The following is a 26271-nucleotide window of genomic DNA, read 5'->3' as shown; positions in this document are numbered from 1 at the left end:
CGAATGTTGGGAGTCGGCAGCGTCACAGCGCTGGGATACCAGCGGGGAGCGGGCAATGCCTTACCGGGTCGCCGTGCGGTAAGCTCCGGAGCGCTGTGGCCGCCGACTCCCAACATTCGCGGAGGTGGGGCTGCGGGCGTCCGGCCGTGGGCGGCGCTGGATTTGGAGCGCCTCGCAGCCAGGGGCAGAGTTGCCGGGGTCGGAGCTCCAACCGGCGCCGCCCGCGGCCGGACGGAGCCCCCAGCTCCGCGATGTTGGGAGTCGCCGACCAGGTAGGGGACTAAGAATTAGAGTTTCCCCCTTCACCCCACCACCACCACCACATAAAATCCCTCCAAACTAACTGACTAACATTTATGCAATGATTTACAATGATTCCCCGGTCTCCGTGGAGGAGGCAGCCGTTCCAGACTTTTCAAGCCGCCCGCGCTACCTACCTAATCTACGCTAAAAATCTTCCATTCGGAAATCCGAAAATGTCCGAAATCCGACAAGTGTCTGGTCCCAAGGCTTTCGGATAAAAGGTTGTGCACCTGTAATACATTTTAGATACCCCGAGAAACATGATATATAAAAAAAATAACAGTAAAACAGTCTAAAGTGCAAATATGTCTGTGCCGGGTTGATGGGGGGGCACTCAGGAGGGCTGGTTCAGAGCATGATAGCTCTGGGGATCAAGCTGTTTCTGAGTCTGGAGGTGCAGGCGTAGAAGGCCTGTAACGTTTGCCGGAAGGTAGGTGTTTGAACAGACTATTCTAAAGGTGTGAGGTGTCTTTGTGGATGGTGACGGCCTTCCTCAGGCACCGTGTGTGGTAGATGCCCTCCAAGGCTGGTAGCTGTTTCCCAATAATCTGCGCCCTATGGACAATGCACTGAAGAGCTCTCCTCCCACCTCCGTGCAGCTGAGAAACCACACAGAGATAGTAAGTAAGTAAGTAAGTAAGTACATTTTATTTATATAGCATGTTTAAATCAACTCGCGTTGGAATCAAAGTCCTTTACATAGAAGAAATAATTAAGTTTCCGTACATCCATAGAAAAATAAAAAATAAAAAAAATGACAACACATTATAGAATTCAACATGAACAACCTCCACAGCAAAATCAACATTTTCCACTGTAGGGAAAGGCACCAGAAAGTTCAGTCCTCTTCCTCTGTGATCACCCGAGGTTGGGGCCTATTTGTGGCTACCGCAACAAGTCCGATGTTACAGGCCATCTTGCCGGGAAGATGGAACTCCGGCGTCGGGTGAACACTCCTCAGCGGCTTGGAATGTCTGGAGCGGCCGCTCCCTCCCTGGAGACTGTGGCTCCCAAAGTCCTCAGGCCGCACTGGTTGGAGCGCCGACTCTGGCAATCTCAGATCCCAGGCTCCGCGGATGTTGGAGTCGGCAGTCACTGCATTCCGGGGCCCACTGCACAGCGACCCGGGTAGGGCATCGCCAGCTCCGTGTTGGTGTCCCAGCGCTGCGCCGCCATCGGAGCTGTAGTCCAGGCTGGTCCCGACAGGAAACATCGCTCCAGACCGATGGTAGACCGCGAGGAGGGGGCAAAGAAGCAGCTCGGAGGGAAGCTGCCTCGTCGACCAAGTAGGGACTAGGAAATGTGTCCATTGAGTCTATGGTCAGGACTGGCTGGTCAGTTTATAAGCAGGGGCTGGCTCTCCCCTTGGGTGTGATGTTTGCTGCATCAAAACGTGCAATGAAATTGTTCAGTTTATCTGGAAGAGAAGTGTCGGTGTCAGTTACCTGCTGCCTTGCTTTGTACCCCGTCAGTGTTTGGATTCCCTTCCACATCCTCCTAGTGTCTCCTGTGTCACAGAGGTGTCCCTGGATGTTCCCTGCATTGGCACGTTTCTCTGCCCTGATTCCTTTTTCCAGTGCAGTCCTGGTAGATCGAAGAGCGGCTGTGTTACTGGCTCTGTAGGCTGCATCACGGGCCCTCAGCAGTGAGCCCACCTCTGCTGTCATCCATGGCTTTTCATTTCCACGTGCAGTGAAGGTTTTAATGACAGTGACATCCTCGGTGCACTTAGCAATGCAGCTTGTTACAGTCTCTGCGTACTCCTCGATGTTGATGAGGTCATCATAGGATACTGCTGTCCTGAACATATCCCAGTCAGTGTGCAGGACGCAATCCTGCAGTGCTGAGGCTGGACCCTCTGGCCAGACCCTGGTGTGTTTTCTCTCCGCTCTTGCCAGGAAGATGGAACTCCGGACTTATTTTTGCAGTGGTCTGTAGGCTGGTGTTAAAAACACTGAAATGTGGTCAGAGTGGCCCAGGTGAGGGCGTGGGGCTGCCTTATAGGCTTATGGGGTGTTGGTGTAAACCAAGTCCAAGATGTTCTCTCCCCTGGTCTCAAAATCCACATATTGCTTGAATTTTGGTAGCACAGTCTTAAGGCTAGTGTGATTAAAATCCCCGGCCACCACAATAAAGCTGTCAGGATATTTGGTCTGGAACTCACGGACGGCGTCATGCAGGGCTCCCAGTGCTTCGTTGGCCTTAGAATTTGCATTAGCACTTGGTGCAACATATACAGCCACAACAAAAACAACGGAGAATTCCCTCGGCAGATAGAAAGCCCGACATTTCACGATGAGGAATTCTATCAGCGGAGAGCAGTGTTTCCCGGCTATCGTAGCGTTCACACACCAGTCCTTGTTTATGTACAAGCACAGGCCTCCACCTCGGCTCTTACCAGAGCTAGCTGCCTCTCTGTCCGCACGGAACTATGTCTTTCCCTCCAGCTGTATCGCCGAGTCCAGTATGTTACCGTGGAGCCATGATTCCGTGAAAACAAACACACAGCAGTCTCTTATATCGCTGTATGTTGTTTTGAGAAGACGCAGCTCATCAACTTTGTTGGCCAGAGAACAGACATTAGAGAGAAGCGAGGGCACTGCCGGTCGGGTGGGGTTAGCTGTTAGCCTAGCGTGAATGCGTGCTCTTTGCCCCCGTCTCCGCCTTGTGCAAGAGCCTGCTCAATTACCTTGTCTCTGCCTCCTCTCACACCGCTTGCGTCTCCTCCTCCTCCTCTCCTCCTCTCTCCGATCATATTCGGCTCTGTGGCCGATATGTTTGGCTTCGCAGCCGGTAGTAGTAGTAGTCCATAGCGGCGCATTTGGTCTATATCGCACCAAAACACGCCCGTACTACCAACGTGGTTTGCCCTGATGTTTACGAACATGTTCCTGCAGTACATATATCTTGGACAGACTGGATAAAACACACAACACTCACTTTTTAATACTCCGACAATCTCCTGAGGGGCCGCTGTGACTGTGCGCGCCGCCATCTTGGACACAGCCGTGTGTGAAGAGGGATTAGAGCATGGGGCTCAGTACACAGCCCAGTGCTCAGAGGGATAGTGGAGGACAGGTGCGGGCCCACCTGCAACTCAAAAAAATTAAAACTGCTCACACTTCACTGCTCACTGCCTCCCAGGGGATCCGGTCAGCCTTCAGCGCTAGAGTTCAGCGAAACAGTCGCCGAGTATACGCTTGGTGTCGCTAATGTACAGGAATGCACATCTGGAGCACCAGATACAGTAGATCAACAGTCAAGAGTGTTTTAATGTCATATGTCCTAAACAGAACAATTAAATTCTTACTTGTAGCAGCACAACAGAATTTGGAAACATAGTAAGACGTAGGTGAGGCCATGTTTAGACTATTATTTTCAGTTCTGAGCACCATGTTACAGAAAAGATGTTGTCAAGTTGGAAAGGGTGCAGAGAAGATTGATGAGAATGTTGCCAGGACACGAGGGTCTGAGCGACAGAGAGAGGTTGAGCAGGCTCGACACTATTGCTTGGAGCGCCGGAGGATGAGAGGTGATCTTATAGAGACTGAGTCTCTTGCTCAGAGTAGTAGAATCAAGAACCAGATGTCATAGGTTCTAGGTGAAGGGGGAAAAATGGGGAATCTAAGGGGTAACTTTTTCAAACAAAGGGTGATTAGTGTATGGAACAAGCTTCCGGAGGAGTAGTTGGGCTGGTTCTTAATTTCCCTACTCTGTAGGTATGTTACAAAACTTACCTTCAGCGGTGCTGCAGTTCTGTCACTGGCCGTGTGCGCGACTTTGGCACCTGTGAGAGGGGGGTGGGTTTAAAATGCCATTTTTCTTCAGCCTGTTCAAATCGATCTTTGTCAGACTGTTTAGTTGCTGAAGAAAAATCACTCCAATACCGTTTTATTAAGTTTATTAAAATTAACGCTGGATAATTTAATAGCAGGAGTAAAATAAAATCTTCTTCTAAAGCCGTCAACGCCGACAACGGGACGGATCTCACGTATGTGACAAAGCAAGGTACACCGTTTATTTTTACATATAAACATGCTTCTTAGGATGCCTTTAATCAAAATTTCATGTTGCGAAAATGTGATTATGTAAATATACGAACCGGCAGTATTTTTCCTGCCAATATGTGGTTCAAATTCACTGCAACCGCTACGTTCCAAACGATCGCATTCCACAAAATCTCACTCGCAAGATGATTTAAATGGCCATTAATTTACGGGAATTAAACACTAAATTCCTTCCATTTGGCCTATAAATTTATGGCAATGAGATTTAAAAATCATGTTATATTGTGAATTATTGTGTGAATGTTATTTGGACACTTAGGCGTTTTAAAAATGTTAACCTTTTCTTAAGAAATGGATACATGTTTAGATCTAGTAATTGAATTTTGTAATTAGCTACAATTAGGTAACAAACTAATTATATGCTTTAATTTCAGGTCATCCAAGTGAGATTGTTTTATATTTGTTTCAGAATGCTTCAATCTATAATGACTGAAAATTTATTTCAGTTCTCTTAATTTTTAAGAATGTTATGGGCTTTTGACTGTCCTCAATCACAGCTTTTGTGTAAAGTCAATGGAAATGCAATAGGGAATAAGATGCTATTTTCCGAGTATGAAAATGGCCGTCTTTTTTAATACTGAAGATCTGAAAGTGAATTAGGTGTCAAATTAAACTTATTTTTATGCTTTATCTGGTGGGATAAATTACAGACGTTATTTTTTAAATCTCAAAATTTTGTAACATTGCTATACTCTGGGCAAGAGACTCTGCACGTAAACCCTATCTATTCCTCTCACAATTTTGTACGCCTCCATACGATGACCTCCAGTGCTCAAAGGAATAGTCTCTTACAGAGTCTCTGTATCTCTCTTCCCCCCATCCATGGCCGTCCGAAGGGGGGGGGGGGGGGGGGGGGGGCGGGCCGCCCCCCCCCCCCCCCCCCCCCCCCTTTTTTTCCACCATTAGAAAAAATCGGGGGGAAAATGGGATCATTATATACAGATGTAACATTTCAATTTCGAGATCGGGGGGAGGGTTGGGGGCAAATATGCGTCAAGCCTAATCGTTAAAGAGTTAAAAGATAGCCTAATCGATAAAGAGCTGTGAAGAGGAATCAGAGCTGCCAAGTAAAGGTACTCTGAGAAGTTGAGGAGCAAGTTCTCAGCTAATGACTCTTCTGCTGTTTGGAAGGGCATGCAAGAAATCACCAGCTATGAGGAAAGCCCCCCGCTCTTTGGACAATCGTCAGCTGACGAACGACCTGAATGAGTTTTACTGCAGGTTTGAAAATCAGAAACGTAAACCTGGTACCCCTTCCCCAACAAACACAGCCAGACTCCAGTCTGCAAAGAATGGACACTGCAACCACTCCTTCCCATTCACTACTTCACACCTACTTAAGGCAAGACTCCAGTATGAAAAGAGTGGACCCCTTCCCACCCCACCCAACACTTAACACCCAATTACTCATTTTTAACCAGACCCTGCCCGCTTCAATGCCCGGTTGGACAATTCTCCCAATTTTGTTAGTCCTTGCTGTCTCCTCCCCTTCCTCAGCCCCCCTGCTGTCTCCTCCCATCCCCCAGCCTTCGGGCTCCTCCTCCTTTTCCCTTTCTTGTCCCCACCCACCCCCGCCCCCGATCAGTCTGAAGAAGGGTTTCGGCCCGAAACGTTGCCTATTTCCTTCGCTCCATAGATGCTGCTGCACCCGCTGAGTTTCTCCAGCTTTTTTGTGTAACCTGCCTGCTTCAATGTCTACACTATTGTCCCTGTACCCAAAAAGGTAAGGATTACTTGTCTTAAAGACTACAGGCTTGTCGCACTGACCTATGTAGTCATGAAGACCGTTGAAAGGCTTGTGCTGGCCAAGCTGAAAAATATTACAATCCCTCTGCTGGACCATCTGCATTTTGCATATTGGGCAAAGAGATCTGTGGATGCTGCAGTCAATCTGGGCCTACACTTCATCCTCCAGCACCTAGACTGCCAGGGTTTTGTTTTATTGATTTTGGCTGTCTCCCAACATCTATACCCAATACTCTGATTGATGAGGGCCAAAGTTCCAAAATACTTTTTGACCACCTGATATACCTGCGACACGACCTTCAAGGAACCATGCAACCATCAACCATTCCTCTGCCCACCTGGCTAATTGATCCAGATCCTACTGCAATCTTTCACAACCAGATATAGATAGATATGCCATTTATTGTCACTATACATGTAAAGTGAAATTGAAAGTTGCTCGTACTCAGTGCATACATATAATTTAGTACAAAAAACAAGAAACAGAAAAACAAAAAACAGAAGGGAGAAGGGGGGGGGGGGGGGGGGGGGGGGATAGGGGCACAATTCAGCGGCACTATATACATATATACAGATGGAAGTCCGGGTGTTGGGCTGTGAAGTCAGTGCATGTGTGAATTTGCATTAAGAGTGGTTATAATTTTCGGAAAGCAACTATTTCTGAGTCTATTTGTCCTGGATTTGATGCACCTATAGCGCCTTCCAGAGGGCAGCAGGTCGAACAGTCCAAACGCAGGATGGGAGCTGTCTTTGATGATCTTCTTTGCCCTGCTAAGGCAGCGGGAGGTGTAGATATCCATCAGGGAGGGGAGAGGGCAACCAATGATCTTCTGTGCTGTCCTAGTTACCCTCTGAAGCCTCTCCCTGTCTGCCATGGTGCAGCTGCCATACCATGCTGTAATGCAGTATGTCAGCAGGCTCTCGATGGACGAGCGGTAGAAGGTCAGCAGCAGGTTAGAGTCCAGGTTGTGCTTCCTGAGGACCCTCAGGAAGTGCAGCCGTTGCTGAGCCTTCTTGATGACCGCTGTCATGTTGTCTGTCCAGGAGAAATCAGCAGCGATATGGACGCCGAGAAACCGGAAGGTGTTGACCCTCTCCACACACTCGCCGTTGATGTGTAGGGGGACTAAGTCGGTGCTGTGCCTCCTGAAGTCGACAATGAGCACTTTTGTTTTCCTGGTATTCAGAGCCAGATTGTTTTCTGAGCACCAGGTTGTCAACCTCAGGACTTCCTCTCTGTAGGCTGCCTCGTCTCCCTTTGAAATAAGTCCGACTACAGTAGTGTCATCAGCAAATTTGACGATGCGGTTGTTGTTGTGGGCCGGACTACAGTCGTAGGTGTAGAGACAGTATAAGAGGGGGCTTAGCACACAGCCCTGTGGGGAGCCGGTACTCAACCTGCGAGTGGAGGAGAGGTGGGGGCCGAGTCTCACAGTCTGGGGCCGGTTGGTGAGGAAATCTTTTATCCAGGCACATGTGACAGTGGGAAGGCCGAGAGTGACCAGTTTACCAATGAGAATGTCCGGAATGATTGTATTGAAAGCTGAGCTATAATCCACAAAGAGCATCGGACGTAGCTCTGCCCCTGCTCCTGATGGCTCAGCACAGAGTGGAGAGCTACGGTAATGGCGTCTTCTGTGGATCTGTTTTGGTGATAAGCGAATTGGTGGGGGTCGAAGTCTGGTGGTAGATAGTCCTTGATGTGCTGGAGGACCAATCTCTCGAAGCACTTCATGATTACCGGAGTGAGGGCCACAGGACGGTAGTCATTAAGGCTGGTGATGGGAGACTTCTTCGGCACTGGGACGATTGTGGCTGATTTTAGGCAGGACGGAATAACTGCCTGGTTCAGGGAGAGGTTGAAAATTCTGGTGAAGATGGCAGTGAGCTGGTGGGCGCATGCTTTGAGCACCTTACCAGGTACTCCATCTGGGCCGGTAGCCTTCATTGGGGTTCACTGCCAGGAGCACCCGTCTGACATCGTGCTCCCTGACAGTGAGTGGGGTAGTACAGGGGCCAGGTGAGGGTGGGAACAGGGCTGTAGCAGGTGAGTGCTGCTGTTGTGATGTTTCAAAGCGGGAGAAGAAGCAATTTAGCTTTTCTGCCAGCGGCACACTCAGGTCTTCTGACTTTGTGGCACAGCCTCTGTAGTTGGTAATGTCTTGTATGCCCCGCCATACCTCCCGTGTATTATTGCTGGACAAGTGGGACTCTATGCTCCTCTTATGGTCCGCCTTGGCGGAACCATCTTCACTATCTGCAAAACCACTCACTTCTGTATCATCAGCAAACTTGCTAATATTGCCATGTTCTGTGACGTTTCACAGAGTGCTGGAGTAACTCAGTGGGCCAGGCTGAGTATAGAAGTTGGGAGGTCATGTTGCAGTTGCATAAGAAGTTGGTGAGGCCACATTCAGAGTATTGTGTTCAGTTCTGGGCACCATGTTATAGGGAATATGTCATCAAACTGGAAAGGGTACAGTGAAGATTCATGAGGATGTTGCCAAGACTAGAGAGCCAGAGCTATACGGAGAGGTTGAGTAGGCTGGGACTATTTCATGGAGCACTGGAGGATGAGGGATGATCTAATAGAGGTGTATAAAATCATGATATGAACAGATATGGTTGAGTCTTTTGCCCAGAGTAAGTGAATCGAGGAGCAGAGAACATAAGTTTAAGGTGAAGGGCAAAAGATTTAATAGGAATCTGTGGGGTATGTTTTTCATACAAAGGGTGGTAGGTGTATGGAACAAGCTGCCAGAGGAGGTTGTTGAGGCAGGGACTATCGCAACATTTAAGAAACAGACAGGTACATGGATAGGACAGGTTCGGAGGGATATGGATCAAACGTGGGTAGGTGGGACTAGTGCAGATGGGGCATGCTGGGCCGAAGGGCCTGTTTCCACACTGTATCACTCTATGACTCTATCTTTCCCTCTCAAACCCATTCTCCTGCCTTCTCCCCATTACCTCTGACACCCATATCAATCAAGAATCTATCAATCTCCTCCTGAAAAATGTCCATTGGCTTTAACTCCACAGCTGTCCGTGGCAATGAATTCCACAGTTCACCACCCTCTGACTTAAGAAATTCCTGCTCATTTCCTTCCTAATGCAATGTCTTTTAATTCTGCGGCTGTGGCCACTGCTCCTAGATTCTCACACTAGTGGAAACATCCTCTCCAAATCCACTCCATCCAGGTTTTTACCAGGCTGGGACAGACGGCAACAGCTTCACACCATGTCCCAAAGCTTGTGTCCTGTCCTGCATCACCCATGGCAGCGGAGACATTGTAGGAGAGGGCAAGCACCGTAACAAAGTAGCTCACGATGGTTTGGGTAACATTCAGGAATGTCTATGCATGTCACATTATGAATATTACTGAAGAACGGTCTTGACCCGAAATATGATCTATACCATTTCACCAGAGATACTGCCTGACCCACTGAGTTACTCCAGCACTCTGACATGTCACCTATCCATGTTCTCCACAGATGCTGCCTGACTCGCTGAGTTACTCCAGCACTCTGTGAAACATCGCCTATTCATATTCTCCGCAGATGCTGCCTGACCCACTGAGTTACTCCAGCACTTTGTGACTATTTTCCCTTCACCCATCTGCCCAAGCCCACTCTCCCACCTCCTTTCCTATGTTCCTTTCCACCCACAAACCTCTCTCTGCCTTTACATTTCACTCCTCTTTCAAATCTGCTCTACTTATCTACGTGCATTTTTCTTCTTCACTTTTTAGTCATAGAATGATGCAGTGTGAAAACAGGCCCTTCAGCCCAACTTGCCCACGCCGACCGACATGGCCCATCTAAACTAGTCCTACTCACACGCGTCTGGCCCATATCCATCTAAATCTGCCCTGTCCATGTGCGTGTCCAAATGTCTCTTAAACAGTAGGATAGTCCCAGCCTTAACTACCTCCTCTGGCAGCTCGTTCCATACACACAGTACCCTTTGTGTGAAAAAGCTACCTCTCAGGTTCCTGTTAATTTCTGAAATATTGGTCATAAATTTGGTTCAAAAATGCTCCAAAATAAGGCTCAGAATGCATCAGAGAGCGTCTAAAAACCTTGGCATCGAGGGACTTCACGCTTCGCGCACGTGATGTGCGCAGCCAGTGCCGGATTTACGTATAAGCTAAACAAGCTATAGCTTAGGGCCCCCCCCGAAAAAATTGATGGGCCTCGAGGTCTAGGGGGGCCTCCGGCCAAGGCAGAACACCTACCGTTCAACTCTGGGCGGCCCCCCTCTCTATCTTTCTCCATCTCCCCCCCGCTATCTGTGTCCGGGCCGCTGGGCTCCGCTCGATCCTCATCCGCCGGCACGGCAGGCCGCCTTGCACATGCGCACAACCACGGCCAGCACATCTTCGGCCGCACTGCGCATGCGCACTGCAATGGTCGGCGCTGGGCACTTTCTCCCTCGTTTTGAATTGTGGGATATTTGGCCGCCATGGCAGTCCGGCCGTTGGGGGCCTCACAAGTGGAACAGCTTAGGGCGTCTCTTCATCTAAATCCGGCACTGTGCGCAGCACGCACATTATTTCACATTAAGTTTTTTGTAATCCTGTCATGCCACCCCCTATTTGAAAAGCTTCGTACGGGCCAGCCCTCTCTCTCTTTCTCATAAGGTCATGTAATAGGAGCACAATTAGGATTTTTGGCCCATCAAGTCTATCCTGCTATTCAATCGTGGCTTATCTATCTCTCCCTCCTAACCCCATTCTGACTTTTCCTCACAACCTGACACCTGTTCTAATCAAGAATCTCTTTCTGTCTCCCCCCCCTCTCCCCTACCCCCTCTCTCTCTTTCTCCCTCTCTGACCTATCCCCTCTCCCTCCCTTCATTCTGTCTCACCCCTTGTTTCTCTCTCTCTCTCTCTCTCTCTCCCTCCCTCTCCGTATCTCTCTTTGTCTCTCCCTCTCTCTTTCTCTCCTGTCTCCCTCCAATCCCCTCTGTCTGTCTCTGTCTCTCATTCCCTCCCTCTCCGTCCGGCTCCCCCTTTCTCTTACGTCTCTCACAAGCAAAGATCTCAGAGCAGCTCTAAGATCTTTGCTCATAAGGGGTACGGTCCCTTTAAGAACCAAGCAAACCCCGCCCACTGATCGTGCGCCCTGACGTCACGGGGCGGGTCAGGGCAGCTGACGCGCCGCGCCGGCCGTGTTGACGTCAGGACGAGGCATGGCGGTGGCGGCGGCGCGCACCGGGCTGGCACGAGCGGGAGCCCCGGGTAACGGCGGCGGCGGCGGCAAGCGGGGGCCTGGGGGCTGGGGGAAGGGTCGCCCTGGCCCACGATTGGCCCTTTGTCCGCCGGAAGGTGGCTGATTGGTCCGGGGGCCAAGGGAAGGGCCTTCGTGGCCACTGATTGGCCAGTTAGCCAAGGGACGGGTTCTCCAGCCTGTGAATGGCCAGTTAACCAAGGACCGGTCTATCATTTCCATCATTGGTCACTTGGTCAGTGGATCTCCAGACCGCTCTCTGATTGGCCGCTTGACCAGAGGTAGGGGTTACATTGGCAGCTGATTGGCCAGTTGACCATGGTGGGGGTCTTTCTGGCGTCTGGTTTATCCAGGGGACGGGTCTGTCATTGGCTGCTTGACCAGAGGGAAGGGGACAACTTGACAGCTGATTGTCAGTCAAAGTAGACCACGTGCAGCATCATTGGCGACGATGACAGGGAATGTCACTAACCCTCTCTCCCTTTCTCCCCCTCCTCCCTTCTCCCCCTCTCCCTTCTCCCCCCCCCCCTCCCTTTCTCTCTTCTCCTTGCTCCCTCCTTTCCCTTTCCTGTCCCATCTCTCTGCCTCTCCTTCCCCCTACCCTCCCTCCTTCCCATTTTCCTTTCCAACTCTCTCCTGTCTGTGTTTGTGTCTCTCTCCTTTTTACCTCTCCTGCTTGCCCTTTCCCATCTTTATCTGTCTCTCACTCTTCATCTCTCTCCTTCCTCCTGCTTTTCTTCCTTTCTCCCTCCCCCTCCCCTCCCCTCCATCTCTCTCCCTTTCCCCTCCATCTCTCTCCTTCTCCCCTCCCCCTCCCCTCCTCTCCCTCCCCTTCCCCTCCATCTCTCTCCTACCTTCCTCCTCCTCACCCCCCACCCAGGTTCCCGACGACTGGCCTCGTGTCCCCAGGTCTCCCCGCAGATTGACCGGGAGGGGAATGGCACGGTGAGCCCACGGTTTCTCAACAGGAACCCCCGAAACTTGGAGCGCCTTGCCCTTGCGTCTCGGGATAAGGGATGGTGTGGAGTGTGGCCCGGGAGAGACTTCTGGCATCGGTGAGTGGGAGAGAGAGCGGGGAGAAAGAGGAAAGGGAGGGGAGAGAGAGGGTGGGGGGAGAAGGGGCAGCATGGGGAAATAGAGAAGGGAGAGGGAAAGAGAGAGAGGGGGGGGGGGGGGGTGGAGAGAGAGTCAGGGTTGAGAGACATGGAGAGAGGGGAGAAATGGAGAGAGAGGGGAGAGTGTCAGGGAAAGAAGGGACAGAGCAGGGGGGGTAGAAAAAGGAGGGGAGAGTGAGGGAGATGGAGCAGGTGGAAAGGGGAGAGTGGGAGAGAGAAAAGGGAGGCGTGAGATGGAGAGAGGGGGGAGAGAGATTGGGAAGGGGGAGCGAGAAGGAGAGAAGAAAGGGAGGTAGAGAGAGGGGGAGCGAGTCTATAGGGTGATTTCACCAAATGTCAAATGACCGTAGATCCCCCCTCACGTGACCGAAAAATTTAACTGGAGGACATATGTCACTTCGGTACATGTTAGTGAATGGGGAAATACGCACTTTCACACCCGTTAAAAACATGGAAAACGGCCGATTTTTGTGCTGAAATTTTCTGTGCTAGTCGGGGTGACCGTGAAGCACAGCGAACTAAATTTTCAGGCAAAATAAAAGATACAAAGTAAGGTAATTACAAGAGGGAACTGAAGGTGGAAAAACAGCGGAAGTGAACAGCCGTTTGCCGTTGAGATTTAAAGATCCAAAATGTCGGGAATTATCGCGTTTGCTCGCTGAATTTCATCAAAAGTAAGGCATTATTAACTTACTTTTGATGAAATTCAGCGAGCAAACGCGATAATTCCCGATATTTTGGATCTTTAAATCTCCACGGCAAATGTCGGCTGTTCACTTCCGCTGGATTGGCACCTTCAGTTCCCTCTTGTAATTACCTTACTTTCTATCTTTTTTTTTTGCCTGAAAATTTAGGTCGCTGTGCTTCACGGTCACCCCGACTAGCACAGAAAATTTCAGCTCAAAAATCGGCCGTTTTCCATGTTTTTAATGGGTGTGAAAGTGCGTGTTTCCCCATTCACTAACATGTACCGAAGTGACATATGTCCTCCAGTTAAATTTTTCGGTCACGTGAGGGGGGATCTACGTTCATTTGACATTTGGTGAAATCACCCTATATACAGTATATATAAAATGTTGTTTATATATATATATATATAAAGTATATACATATTGTAGATGCACACACACAGATATTTATTTGAAAGAGATTCTTGCATTTACACAACACATTTGTGAATGCTGGACTCTGTAAAACATAAATATTTATTTACGTACGTATAATATAATATAAAGCATATGTATAGAAATAAAAGTATATATTAAAATACACTATAAAATATATATGTATATATACAAAAGTTTACACATACGTGTGTATGTATGTATGTATGTATATATATATATATATATACTAATGTGTAAATCAATCAAATCTATGTTTATGTAATGAAAAAATGTATATTCACTTTTTTGTATATAATTTATTTAATATGTTATGTTATGTGAACACACAAACACACACACACATACACACACATCTATATATATATACTATACTAAGTGGGACCCGTTGGGTCCCAGCTTCACATGGGAGGGCTGGCCCCCCAATGCAATATTTCACCTCTCCACCAATTCCAATATTGCTGGCCAGTGGGTGGGGGGGGGGATTTTTGGAGCACTAGCATGGTGTTGTGGGCAGAAGGGATGGGTTTCCAGAGGGCTAGTATGGACATCATGAGTCGAATGGATTCTTGGGCTGGCAGCTTTGTCACTGAGACCACACACACACACACTCAAGATTTTTTAAACACTCATAACTTTTTTATTTTTCATCGATCCGGAAAAATCCTTGGGGCCTGCTCAGTGGAGGAGGACCGAGTAAGATGGCCAAAATTCATAGCGATATATGGTAGCGTCTTTTCTAAAATCAATATACAGCGCAGGCGCGACAGGTGGGGCCTGTCGGGGGGTGTGGACGAGGGGAGCTGCGTGGGGGAGGGGTGTGTGTGGGGAGGAGGGGGGTAGGTTGTGGTGGCGGAGGGGGGTTGTGGGGGAGGGTTGCAGTGGAGGAAGGGGTGGTGGTTGCGGTGGGGGAGGATTGTGGTCGCCGCAGACGCAGCCCACACTCTGCTCACTCTGCACCTTCAGCTTTTGGCCTCACTCAGCGGCTCCCGGCTCGTCGTGGTGGTCTTCCCATTTGCAGTAAGTAATGCATTTTAACTTCAAGCCACACCCAAGCCATCATTTGCAGTAAGTAGTGCCTTTCAACTTCAAAGCTCCCAAGCCACCATTTGCAGTAAGTAGTGCTTTCAACTTAAAGCCAAAGCATCCAAGCCACCATTTGCAGTAAGTAGTGCCTTACAACTTCAAGCCAATGCACCCACACCCCCATTTGCAGTAAGTAGTGCCTTTCAACTTCAAGCCACACCCAAGCCATCATTTGCAGCAAGTAGTGCCTTTCAACTTCAAGCCAAAGCTCCCAAGCCTCCATTTGCAGTAAGTAGTGCCTTTCAACATCAAGCCACACCCAAGCCATCATTTGCAGTAAGTGGTGTATTTCAACTTCAAGCCACACCAAAGCCATAATTTGCAGTAAGTAGTGCCTTTCAACTTCAAAGCTCCCAAGCCACCATTTGCAGTAAGTGGTCTTTCAACTTCAAGCCACACCCAAGCCACCATTTGCAGTGTAGTGCCTTTCAACTTCAAAGCTCCCAAGCCACCATTTGCAGTAAGTAGTGTCTTTCAACTTCATGCCACCATTTGCAGTAAGTTGTGCCTTTCAACTTCATGCCACCATGTGCAAGCTAAAGCACCCAAGCCACCATTTGCAGTAAGTAGTGCCTTTCAACTGCAAGCCAAAGCACCCAACCCATCATTTGCAGTAAGTAGTGCCTTTCAACTTAATGCCACCATTTGCAGTAAGTAGTGCCTTTCAATTTCAAGACACACCCAAGCCAAGCCAACCAGGGGAGGGGGGTGGGGGGCCCTAGTATGAACCATTTTAGAACCAATAGATTTTTTTTGCAAGCTTTAGAACCAATAGAGACACTTCTTGCAAGCTTTAAAACCAATAGACATGTTTTGCAAGCTTTAGAACCAATAGACATTTTTTTGCAAGCTTTAGAACCAATAGACATTTTTTTGCAATCTTTAGAACCAATAGACATTTTTTGCAAGCTTTAGAACCAATAGAGACACTTTTTGCAATCTTTAGAACCAATAGACATTTTTTGCAAGCTTTAGAGCCAATAGACATTTTTTGCAAGCTTTAGAACCAATAGACATTTTTTGCAAGTTTAGAACTTTAGACACTTTTTTTGCATAGAACCAACAGACTTTTTTGCAAGCTTTAGAACCAATAGACATTTTTTTGCAAGCTTTAGAACCAATAGAGACACTTTTTGTAAGCTTTAGAACAAATAGACACATTCTGCAAGCATTTTAGAACCACTAAGGTCACTTACATTTGAGTAGACATGTATTCAGTGTTATTCACAGCTCAGAGAAACGTGACCCTCTGCCTTCCTCCAGCTTGCAGACACTGATTGAGGCACACCACTTCTTGGTTTTATAGTCCCTCCCCCCTGCCGCCAGCAGGGGCAGCAGAGAGAATGGGGAATTTTGTAAAAACATTAATAACTGTCATTTTTAATCGACGGGAAAAATCCTCGGCACACATGCGGCGGAGGGGGGCTCTGAGCAAGGTGGCCAAAAATGACGGCCGTAGGTGGCGGCGTTCTCTCGGAAATCGCAGCACAGATTGCCAAAACGGGTCAAGAACAGACTTTTAGTAATATAGACTAGACCAAGTGCAGACCCGTTGGGTCTGTTCCCTTAACGCGCGGTTGCAGAGGGGGGGGTGGGCGGCAAGCAGCGTCACACACATTAACCACCCCCACACACACACTAACTACCACCCCCCTCCCCCCCCCGCACACACGCTAACTACCCCCTTGTTAATATATTAATATTATTAATTTTACCTCTTTTACCTCCTTTTACCTCTTAAACACCCTATCTACTGACGCATGGCCCCCAACTCGCAAGCGTATCTAGAGTGGCGGGGGGGGGGGGGGGGGGGGGGGGGTAGAGAGTGAGGGCAGAGAGAGAGAAGGGAGGGGAGGGAGGGGGAGGGTGGGGGGGGGGGGAGAGGGTGGGGGGGGGAGGGGGGAGTGAGAGAGGTGGGGGAGAGGGAGAGAGTGGAGGGGGGAGAGAGAGGGCTGGGGGGGGTCAAAAGGTTTTTATCAAAGGCTTGACTCGCTGCGCTGGGTTTCCCAGACGGAATAATGGCCGCCAGGGTCGCCTTCTCATCGTGTGCCCCGTTCGACGATAATGGCCGCCGTCGCCACCATGTTCTACCATCGGGCGGGGGAGACGGAGAGGATTCAGAAGCAAGCCGGCGGCCTCCGGTGACCAGCTGTAACCTGCTGTGAGCTCCTGATCTGCAGAACACTCGTTCTTTCTGTGCTTTTTGAAGAACGGGGAGTTGGAGTGAGCGGGCGCGTATGGGAGTCCAGCTGCGGGATGCGTGGTGCGAGCGTACTTGGGCTGAGCGGGGGGCGGGGCCAGGAGACCAGTGGGCCTCGATTGGTAGGCATGTGGGCATTGTGACATCAGCAGCTGGCAAGCAGCGATTATTTTTTAAAACCAGGGGAAATAATTGACCAAGGAGTGGATTTCTGAACTCGAGATAAATCCCTACTGAAATATGTGAAAACCTCCGCATTTTTGCGTTTGGTTTTCGAGGAAATACATTTCAAAGGCAAAATCACCCACGCACACACACACACACTTAAAAGTATATTGATGAGATACTTCAGATATATATATATCTTATCTTATATACTTAAAACTCTGATCTTGTATGTGCTTGTGTGTAATCATAGCTTCTTGAAAAAACGACAATGGTAATATTTTCACATATTCCGACAGATTTATCCCCTGGAGTCCGAAATTGCCTTATCTGAAAATTTGGTGCTTTATTTCTCGAGTTATTTATGAAAATGTTCTCAAATCTGAAATAACTGAAAATAAACAGGTCTTTAGCTGATGACGTCACAATGGATCTGCTTGCTGTCATCTTTCGCTGACGACGTCACCCCCTTCATCTCTTCCCACCCCCCAGTTATTCAAAAGACGCTCGGGCATCGCTGTCTCACGGAGCTTTCTCTCGTCTCCTCGGTCGCCTCCTCTCTGTCCCCCCTGGGCTCTCTCTTCCCCCCCCCCCCCCCCACTCCCCCCGCTCCACCCCGGGCTCTCTCCCCCACAGGCCTCTCTTCCACCACACCACCCCCCCCCCCTCCCCCTGGCCTCTCTTCCACCCCCCCTCCTCTTCCTCCACCTCTCCTCCCTCCCTCCCTACCTCCCTCTCTCCCCGCTCCCTCTCTCCCCCCCTCCCCCGCTCCTCTCTTTCCCACTCCCTCTCTCCCCCCCCTCCTGTCCCCCCTGCCCCCCCCCCGTCACGTCACTCCCGCAGCCTCTCTCTTCCTCCCTGGCATCCCTCTTATATATATTAAAGATATCAGTATATATATTACATATCTGTTACATACACATATCTAGTGTCGCTGTAAGTGAGAATGTCTGTTACGTTTCGGGACATCTGACACTAAACCCTCTCCTCTCTGGACTCCCTCTCTCCAGGTTGTCCGTACGTAGGACCCAGCACCACATTGATGCCTTTGTCGAGTCGGCCGAGGGAAAGGTAGTCATCTCGGCCTCCACCAAGGAGTGGGCCATCAAGAAGCACCTACACGCCACCCGTGGCCCTACCGCCGCACGGAACCTCGCCCTCGTCCTCTCCCACCGCTGCCTGGAGGCCGGCCTTGGCCTTGTGCACTTCCGCTGTCTACCCTGGGAGTTCCGCAGTGAGACGGTGAGCGGAAAACGCCAGAGAATATCCCTCCCTTCCTCCCCACCCCATTTCACGTTAGGCTTTGCAGGCCTTAGTTGGCATGGCCACAGATTATTTCGTAGTTCAGCTTCTGACCTTGTTTAGCGTTTTCTTAGGAGTTAGACTGTGTAGGCCTTGGTTGTCATGGCAGCAGATTCCTGGTAGTTAGTCTTCTTTGCATGGTGTTGCACAATGGCAGGCAGTTGCTAGTGGGGTACCGCAAGGCTCGGTGCTGCGACCACAGCTATTTACAATATACATCAATGATTTGGATGAAGGGAGTCAAAGTAACATTCGCAAATTTGCAGATGACACAAAGCTGGGTGGAAGTGTGCACTGTGAATGAAGTTTAATGCGGCGATAAATGTGAGGTTATCACTTTGGTAGCCAAAAAACAGGAAGGCACACATGTACTATATAAATGGTGTCTCAACTCGGGAAAAAGAGGAAGTAAAATTTTCGTGGATACTGGGGGTCCTTGTGCATCAGTCTTTATGACCACTTTTTTTGTAACCAGTCAAACACCCCGGCACCGGTACAGCAGGTTCAGTGAAGAAACCCCGATGAATGGACATGGTCGGGCTTTTTTCCTTTTCTCAGTTACTAATGTACGGGAATCAAATATAGGTATTGTGCAACCAGCAGTTGTCTTCCTGCACAACCCGTCTTTTACAAGACGCCCTATGGTGAAACCACACTGTGCACCGTTTTTTGGTCCCCTTATGTTGAGGAAGGACATTCTTGCTATTTGAGGGTACGTGCTAAGCGTAGGTTGACAAGGGTAATTCTCCCGGGATGATCCAATACGAGACCCTACTGGAGCAGCTGGGCTGTCTATCAAATCCTGGACCTTTAGAGGGGGGACAGAGGGATCTCCTTGGACACATAGAAGATTGTTAAGGGCTTGCACACACCTAGAGCCACAGGGAAACAGGTTTCCGATATTGGGGGGAGTCCGAACCAAGTTTTCCCCCCCGCGTTGTTTGCAACACAGTTTCAAATAACATATAAGGAGTTTGTAACACCATTTGAGACACGGAGACGAGTTCGGACATTTTGGTTGGAAACCACCTTGTTCTAACACAGAGTGGTGAGTATGTGGAATTCTCTGCATCAGAGCCGGTGGTGGTGGCAGTTCTCTGGATGTTTCACCCAATTTTAGATGAGAGCTACGATAGTGGCTCTTTAAAAAAAGCGTATCGTCAGAGGATTTATGCGGGTACGAAGGCCATGGTAACGGAGGGTACTAATAGTGGGGTCCACTGATCAGCCCAACTGATCACACATTGAATGGCTCAAAGCGGCACACAATGGCCTATTGTCGATTGTTTCTTAGTAGTTAAGCTTCTAAGGTACCGTGGATGCCCTGAGGCGCACCGACTTCTCTGTTGTAGGCTTAAGCTTCTTTTTTCCCCCACAATCCGTTGGAGTAAGGTTTTGAAGGCATCAAGTGGCAATGATACCTTTCCCCTGGTAGTTAGGCCTTTGAGGCCTGTGCATTCGTGTTGTTTCTTGAGTCCGTTTGGCCCCTTCCCTGCCTAGGGCCCTTTGCACCGCACACGGCAAACAAGTTTCCACTGGGTTTGTTAGTGCTTCGGGCCATCCGTGGTGTTTTCTTTATGGGTTTGCACTTGTAGGCTTCTTGGGGTTGGAAGAACAACTGGTTTCTCTAACTTAGGTAGGCTTTACTAGGCCTTGTTTGACTTTTCACTTTCTTGTACGGAGTTTACATAGAACAACCTAGACAAATGGTGCAGGTGTGGGGCCATTCGGTCCATGCCCTTCGAGACCACTTTAGCACCACGGCATTTCCATTATGATCATTGGCTGATCGTCCCATATTCCACCATAACCCGTGCCCCCCGTACCACCCATATCCCCTGTATGTTTTCCACTAGCCCCTAGAACTCTAATCTAACTCTCTCTTACACATCCCCCATCATAGTGACTTCCCTTTTTTTGTTTGCCCCCTCCAATCTGCTTTCCTGCTTTGTTGGAGGGGGAATTTCCACAATATTCCACCACCCCCCACCCTTTTGCGGTTGAAAAGATTTTTCTCACCTTCAGTCCTTCTATTATTCTTGGCTCTCCTTCATTCTTTTTTCCCCCTACCTCCTGTCATGGTTCTTTGGTTGGCCATTATTTTTTTTTGGGCCCTCGGGACTAGACAAAAATTGGGGAACATTTTCCTGCATCTGCTTGCTCCAGTCCTGTTCTGACTGTATATGTATCTATAAGTAACCCCCCCTATCTTCTTTTTTCTAATACTCCAGCTGAATACAAGCTATAGTCTTTGATTTTTACCTCTTTCTATATGACAGTCCCCGCACATCCCAGGGGCATCAATCCCTTGGGTTAAACCTTTTTTTCCTTTCTCCCCTCACGCTGCAATGTCACCAACATCACAAGGATGTCTTTCTCGCAAACTAGATGACCAAAACTGTACACAATACTCCAGGATGTGTCTTACCAGACCCGTATTCACAACCTGCAGAAGAACTCTTTATCCTATCTGAATCTCTTGTTATGACCCACTTATTTACAACTTCTCTTAGCTTTCTCTCACTGCCTGGGTTACCTGCATGGCCCAAATTTCACCGTGATGGTTGCTACCAAGTTGACACCCAGGCTCGCTGCCCCTCCCATTACTTCCTTTTAACTGAACCCATGAGATACCCTAATCTGCCCCCTTGTTTTTTGGCGCCAAAGGTTCCGATAACCTCACATTTATCCTTATCTATTATACTGTCATCCTGCCCACTGCTAACTTTCTACCCAACTCCTTTTTCAACCTGTTCCAGGTCACAACTGGCAATTCTCCCTAACCCATACCTTTTCTTCAGGCTTCCAGTTCACACTGCTCCATTACAGCTTCTGGGGTAATCCGCCAAAATCTGCTGGTGTTGCTCCCAATTCCCTTTAAATTATCACCCTTTACAATTATGGTTTGTGAAACAGTGCTTTTTGCGCCCCACCTTCTTCCCATTACCACTACGATTCCTTGCGGCACTTCCACTCGCCATCCTGACTTGCCATTTTTTTTTCTGCTATTCTCGACAAAGGATTCATGTCACTCCTTACTCTTTGCTTCCTGTCTGCTCAACAACTCAATTTTTCTAGTTCATGTCAACCTCCATATATCAGTGCTCTTAATTTTGAGTTCATCATGTCTCTCCAGGTTGTGGACTTTATCCGAAGGCTGCTCCCTGAAATGTCTAGAGGATCTTTTTATACATCCATTCTGGTTTCATCTTCAGCACCCTCGTTACTTGTCACATCCTCAAAAAATCAAGATTAGTCAAGGCAGGATTTCCCATTTCATAAATCCATGTTGACTTTGGACTAATTCCCTGTTACTGCCTATCAACAATGTACCATGATCTACCTCATCTACATATATTGACTCCAGCATCTTTTCCCACCAACGAAGTCACAAGTCTAACCTGTCGTGATGGAATCGCCCCCGGTTTTTAGATCTCTCGCCGTCCTACCTTTCTCGGCAAAAGTGGGATAAGAATGAGCTATCCTCTTTACAATCCACTCAGGTATACTTGTATCCTGAATCTCATTTGAACATTGGAAATGATCACCAATGCATCCCACTATTTTCTCGAGGGCCAGAATCCCTGAGGGCACTCGGATGCATTATCCTTTCAGGGCCCCAGGGGAATTTTATCATCCTCCCAGTCCCAGGAAAACCTACCCTATACATATTTCTCGCCTAAGAAACATTGCTACCATCAGTTCTTCTACCCCACTAAACATCCTTGTCTTCTTGTCACGTACATCTGGGATGATTGTGTTTGTGTCTTCCTTAGTGAAGATAGATTAGATCCGAAGTACCTGCTCCAATCTCTTCTGCCAGTGTTCCGTGTTCCCCCTATTAATAATTTAACCCATGTCTGCCTTTCAAGGGACCACATTTGACTTTGGCTTAATATGTTTTTCCCTTAAACATATCTAAAAAAAAAAAAGCTTCGGTACTGTCCTTATATTTCTGGCAGCTCCCCTCCTACGTCTTATCTTTCAGCCGTATGACTCCTCGTTTTTGTTTCCTTCGCTCTGTCCTATTGAAAAGTTTCCCCTAATCCTCTGGCTTCGGCGACTCTTTGACTGTGTTATACATCGTTTCTTTTAGTTTTTAACATTTATCTCCGCGAATTCTTTCTGTTGTCAGCCCATGGATTTGCCTCCTCTAATTTCTTGCGCTATCTGCTCCCAGGAAAGTTGTTTCCATTTACACCAGGGCCTCGGACTATGTCCTTGACTTCTGCTTTTAGGGTAACTTTGGGTTCCTCCCCACTATCATAGATAGAGGCGCCCACCCAGATTGTCTCCATCCACCTATCCGTTTACACAGCTAGATCTTGCACCCATTTTCCCCTTACTCCAATTAGTAACACGGGCAGTAGTCACCCTCCTAGTCTCTCGCCTTCCACACCACTAGCCTGTCCAATACAACCATGATCAGGAATACTCTTTTCATTTGTACTACGCCAACGTGACAACACCACCTCGCCACAGCTTCCATTCCCCCCCCCCCCCACCCCCCTATCCCATCCCCCCACACCCCCCAGTCCCACCCAACCCCCCCCCCTCTGTCATGCCTTCCGCAAAGATCTGCTTCTCCGCAACTCCTGTGCAATTCTCCATCCCCTCCCGCACCTACCCCCTCCTCCGGCACTCACTGTTCCCGTGCAACCCATCCGTCTCAACATTTTTACGAAATAAGGTAAAGATTATTTCTACAAGATAATGCTACACTGTCCCAACCCTTTACACCCCCTGCTTCACCCTCGACTCCATTCAAGGACCCTCGTAATTTCCTCAAGCAGTCGTATCCATGGAAAAGGATGGTTGTCACATTGCAGGTCTACTCCAAACCTATCTATTGTCATCCGGCTGCTCTGATTTTGGTCAGCGTGATACGCTACATCGGTGAGAACTTAGCGGGGCTTGCGAGATCATTCGCCCCTCCCCCTTTCCCCGACACACCTCCGCTCATTGGTCCCACATTAATCCTAACAACCTGGTCTCACCCTCGTGGCTCAGCACTTTCAACTTGCCCCGGCCCATTTGCCGATTGATCCGACCGGTCTCTCGTCTGTTGGCCTTCTCTCCCAAGTGTGCCAGATGTTGAGCACCACGGAAATGGACTTTTTTTCTTTCCGAGGAGCTAGCAACTCAACTTGGGATAGTTAGGGTCCCCTAAAAAAAGCATGCGGCACATATAAACATACTGAATTCTCCAATGTCACGGGTCCAGCCCCTTGCTGATCTACCCTCCACTTCTTCCGCAGCTCTCCCCAGCCTTGCCGTGGCTGCCGCTGTCTTTGCTTTACATTTCTTCTCCTGCGATCATTATACTTTCTCCCAACCTCAAACCATCTCACCCTCCAATCACCATCGGAAGAAGGGGTTCCGGCCTGAAACAATGTTGTTATATTTTCCGTTCGACGACCATAGACCTGACTGCTGACTTGCACCCGCATGATGTCTTCTCCAGCACTTCTTGACTACACCTTAGATTTTCCAGCTCATCTCGCAAGTTTCCTTTCTTAAACCCCTGTGTCATTCCTTCGCAAGGGACCCCCTGAATTCCACATTCCCTCCCCAGCAGAGATAACTCCCCCTTCCCTCCAGGCGCCCATCACTCTGCCACCCTGCACTGTCATTTCTATAGGATGTATAACCCTGGAGTGATTTAACAGGTCCCTAGGTTTCCCCCCCCGCTACGACCTATCCTGCTACAACGTCTCAGTAATCCCCACAACCTTTATACTTGACGCCTTTCTCAATCGCTCATCTACTCTTTACTTTATTATACTTTGGCGCATGGTTCAGTATACACGTTGCTTTTAATTCCATACAGTATCTCACCTTTAAAAATCGATGCCCCAGTTCATTAGGCTATATTATAAGAGGGGGGAGTGATGTGGCCGCTTGTGCGCTTAAGGGGATCAGGGAGTAGCGAGAGAAGGCAGGTACAGGATCCTGAGATTGTCTGATCAGCCCATGATCATTATTGAATGGCTGTTGCAGGGCGAAGTGCCGGAATGGCCTACTCCTGCAACCCTATTTTCTAATGTTTCTATTACACTTGGGCCATCTCTCCTATCCCTTTGTGATGCTTTCTTTACCGTTAATTGTCGTGTCATTAAACTCTACCTTTACTCATCCTCGACCCCTCCCTCCTTTTTATCTCCCCCCCCACTTCCTTTGATTTTTTTCCCCCCCTCATTTTTTTTCCCCCCCATTCCCCTCCCCCCCCCACTTTCTACCTTATTTATCTCTAGGTTCTTAACCCCCCTTCTAACCTCCCTAAATCACTTATCCCCTCCCCTTTCCCTGTCTCGTTTTTTTTTTTCCTTTACTGTTATCTAGCTTACGTGGCAAAAACCTGTTGCTGCCTTAGAGAACAGATGCCCTGCGCGGGTCCCCCCACCTTTACTAAGAGCAATCTTCCCTTGTGTACGGTTTTTTACTTTACTTCCTTAATATCACATTTTCCTCGGATCCTTCCCATCTTTTTTTCCCCCAATTGGTCTAAAAATCTAAATATGCCCCCTGCCCAACCTGTTCCTCAGCCACACATTCAGGGTCCTGTCATCTCCTGTTCCTTCCGCTCTCCTCCTCGCCCGATCGTGGAACTTGGGAAGGCAAACCGTTGAAGATAACAACCCCTGGCCGCCGGTCTTGCTTTACAGCAATTTTTCCTTCGACCCCGCCTCTATCTAAAGCCAACGCTGCAGAATATTCATTCCCCTTCTTTCCGACATCTGTTGTTCATGACATTGCACTACCAATTCCGTCTGGTTCACCTTCGTCCTGAGGATTTTCCTTCCTTTTTCTGCACTCTGACCGTGGACATCCTGGATCCTGGCTTTGTTTTTTTGCAACACATCAGCCTTGAATTCCCGTCTGTGCCCCCGTTCCCCGAAACCCTAGAAACCCCTGTTCCGCTACCTCGCTCGCAATGGAGTCTTCCCCACTACAATGGACGTTGCCCTGACGTTGGTTTTGGCCTTTGGCCTTCATCAGCACTGTTTGCTTTTCGCAAGCCGGTCCCCGCCGCTCAGCTGCTCAGTTGTTAACGGTCGTCCGGGTCCCGACAGCTTCTAAGTGGGTTAACCTGTTCTCCCGGAGATCCTGTTGCACTTCCATGTTTCACTTTCTACACCGTCCACCCCCACCTTCTCTCTTGTCGTACCTTAGGTGTACCAATGGTACGGAGGACTTGGAGCCGAGGAACGCGACTCCTTTTTCTAGGTATACCCCCTCCCGCTACTTACCCTCTTCCTCGACTGGTTTTCATTTTCCACCCCCTCCCTGGCTTGCTCGCAAGTCCTTCCCCAAAAATTTTTTTTTTTTTTTTTTTTTTTTTTTTCATTTTGTGTTCCTTCAGGAGCGGTACCTGGATGTAATTGTCTCACATTTGTTTTGTATTGCTAGCCTCAGATTGGCTTATTCCAGCCCAGTGCCTTCCCGTGAACACTCCCCCTTTATACTCGCCATTGAACATCCACACTGAATCAGCCTTGTGCCTGACATCCTCACTTCCTTTCTTCTCTCCTCCCAGCCTCGTTTTGGGTAGCTTCCTCTCTCCTCAGCCATCGCGCCTCCGACAGACGCGCCGCTCAAAGCCTTCACACTTTTCTTCCACCGGGAAATTACCCTCCACCGGGGCCGCACCCCTTGAGAGCCACGTCTTGCTTGTAGCAGATGCTAAATTGGCCTAAGTGTCCCATATTTACCAATCTTCCAATCTAATTTCCTGCCAATCCGCACGCCTCACGTCCCAACTTTTTTCTCCTTCCTCTGATGACTTGGAAAGTTAGATGCTTTGGTCCGACCTGCACTCAAAAGACTGCTTACAGTGCAGTTTGCCCTCCTTTTTAACCTGCACTTCACAAGTCCACGCCAATGGTCGTCTCAACTGCTGCTTTGTCCGACCTGCTCGAAATTGGTCCTTT

General features: G+C 48.8%; 1 protein-coding gene across 2 annotated transcripts in view; it reads left to right on the top strand.

Annotated features, from left to right (window-relative positions):
* The first annotated feature begins 11212 nt into the window (after window positions 1-11212).
* The window catches only part of mrpl18 (mitochondrial ribosomal protein L18), a 25507-nt gene continuing 10448 nt past the window's right edge, over window positions 11213-26271 (top strand). The window contains exons 1-4 of one of the 2 annotated variants that reach the window (XM_055659746.1): window positions 11213-11359; window positions 12229-12403; window positions 14554-14607; window positions 18049-18280. In XM_055659746.1, coding sequence (XP_055515721.1) covers window positions 11311-11359; window positions 12229-12403; window positions 14554-14607; window positions 18049-18280 — 510 coding nt within the window. In that variant the 5' untranslated portion in view covers window positions 11213-11310. The remainder of the gene's footprint in view (window positions 11360-12228; window positions 12404-14553; window positions 14608-18048; window positions 18281-26271) is intronic. The other variant, XM_055659747.1, reaches the window with a different exon arrangement.

Source organism: Leucoraja erinacea, chromosome 31 (genome assembly GCF_028641065.1).
Source record: "Leucoraja erinacea ecotype New England chromosome 31, Leri_hhj_1, whole genome shotgun sequence".
NCBI lineage: Eukaryota > Metazoa > Chordata > Chondrichthyes > Rajiformes > Rajidae > Leucoraja > Leucoraja erinaceus.
The sequence above is the reverse complement of the archived record's forward strand: the minus strand, read 5'-3'. Positions and strand labels throughout refer to the sequence as shown.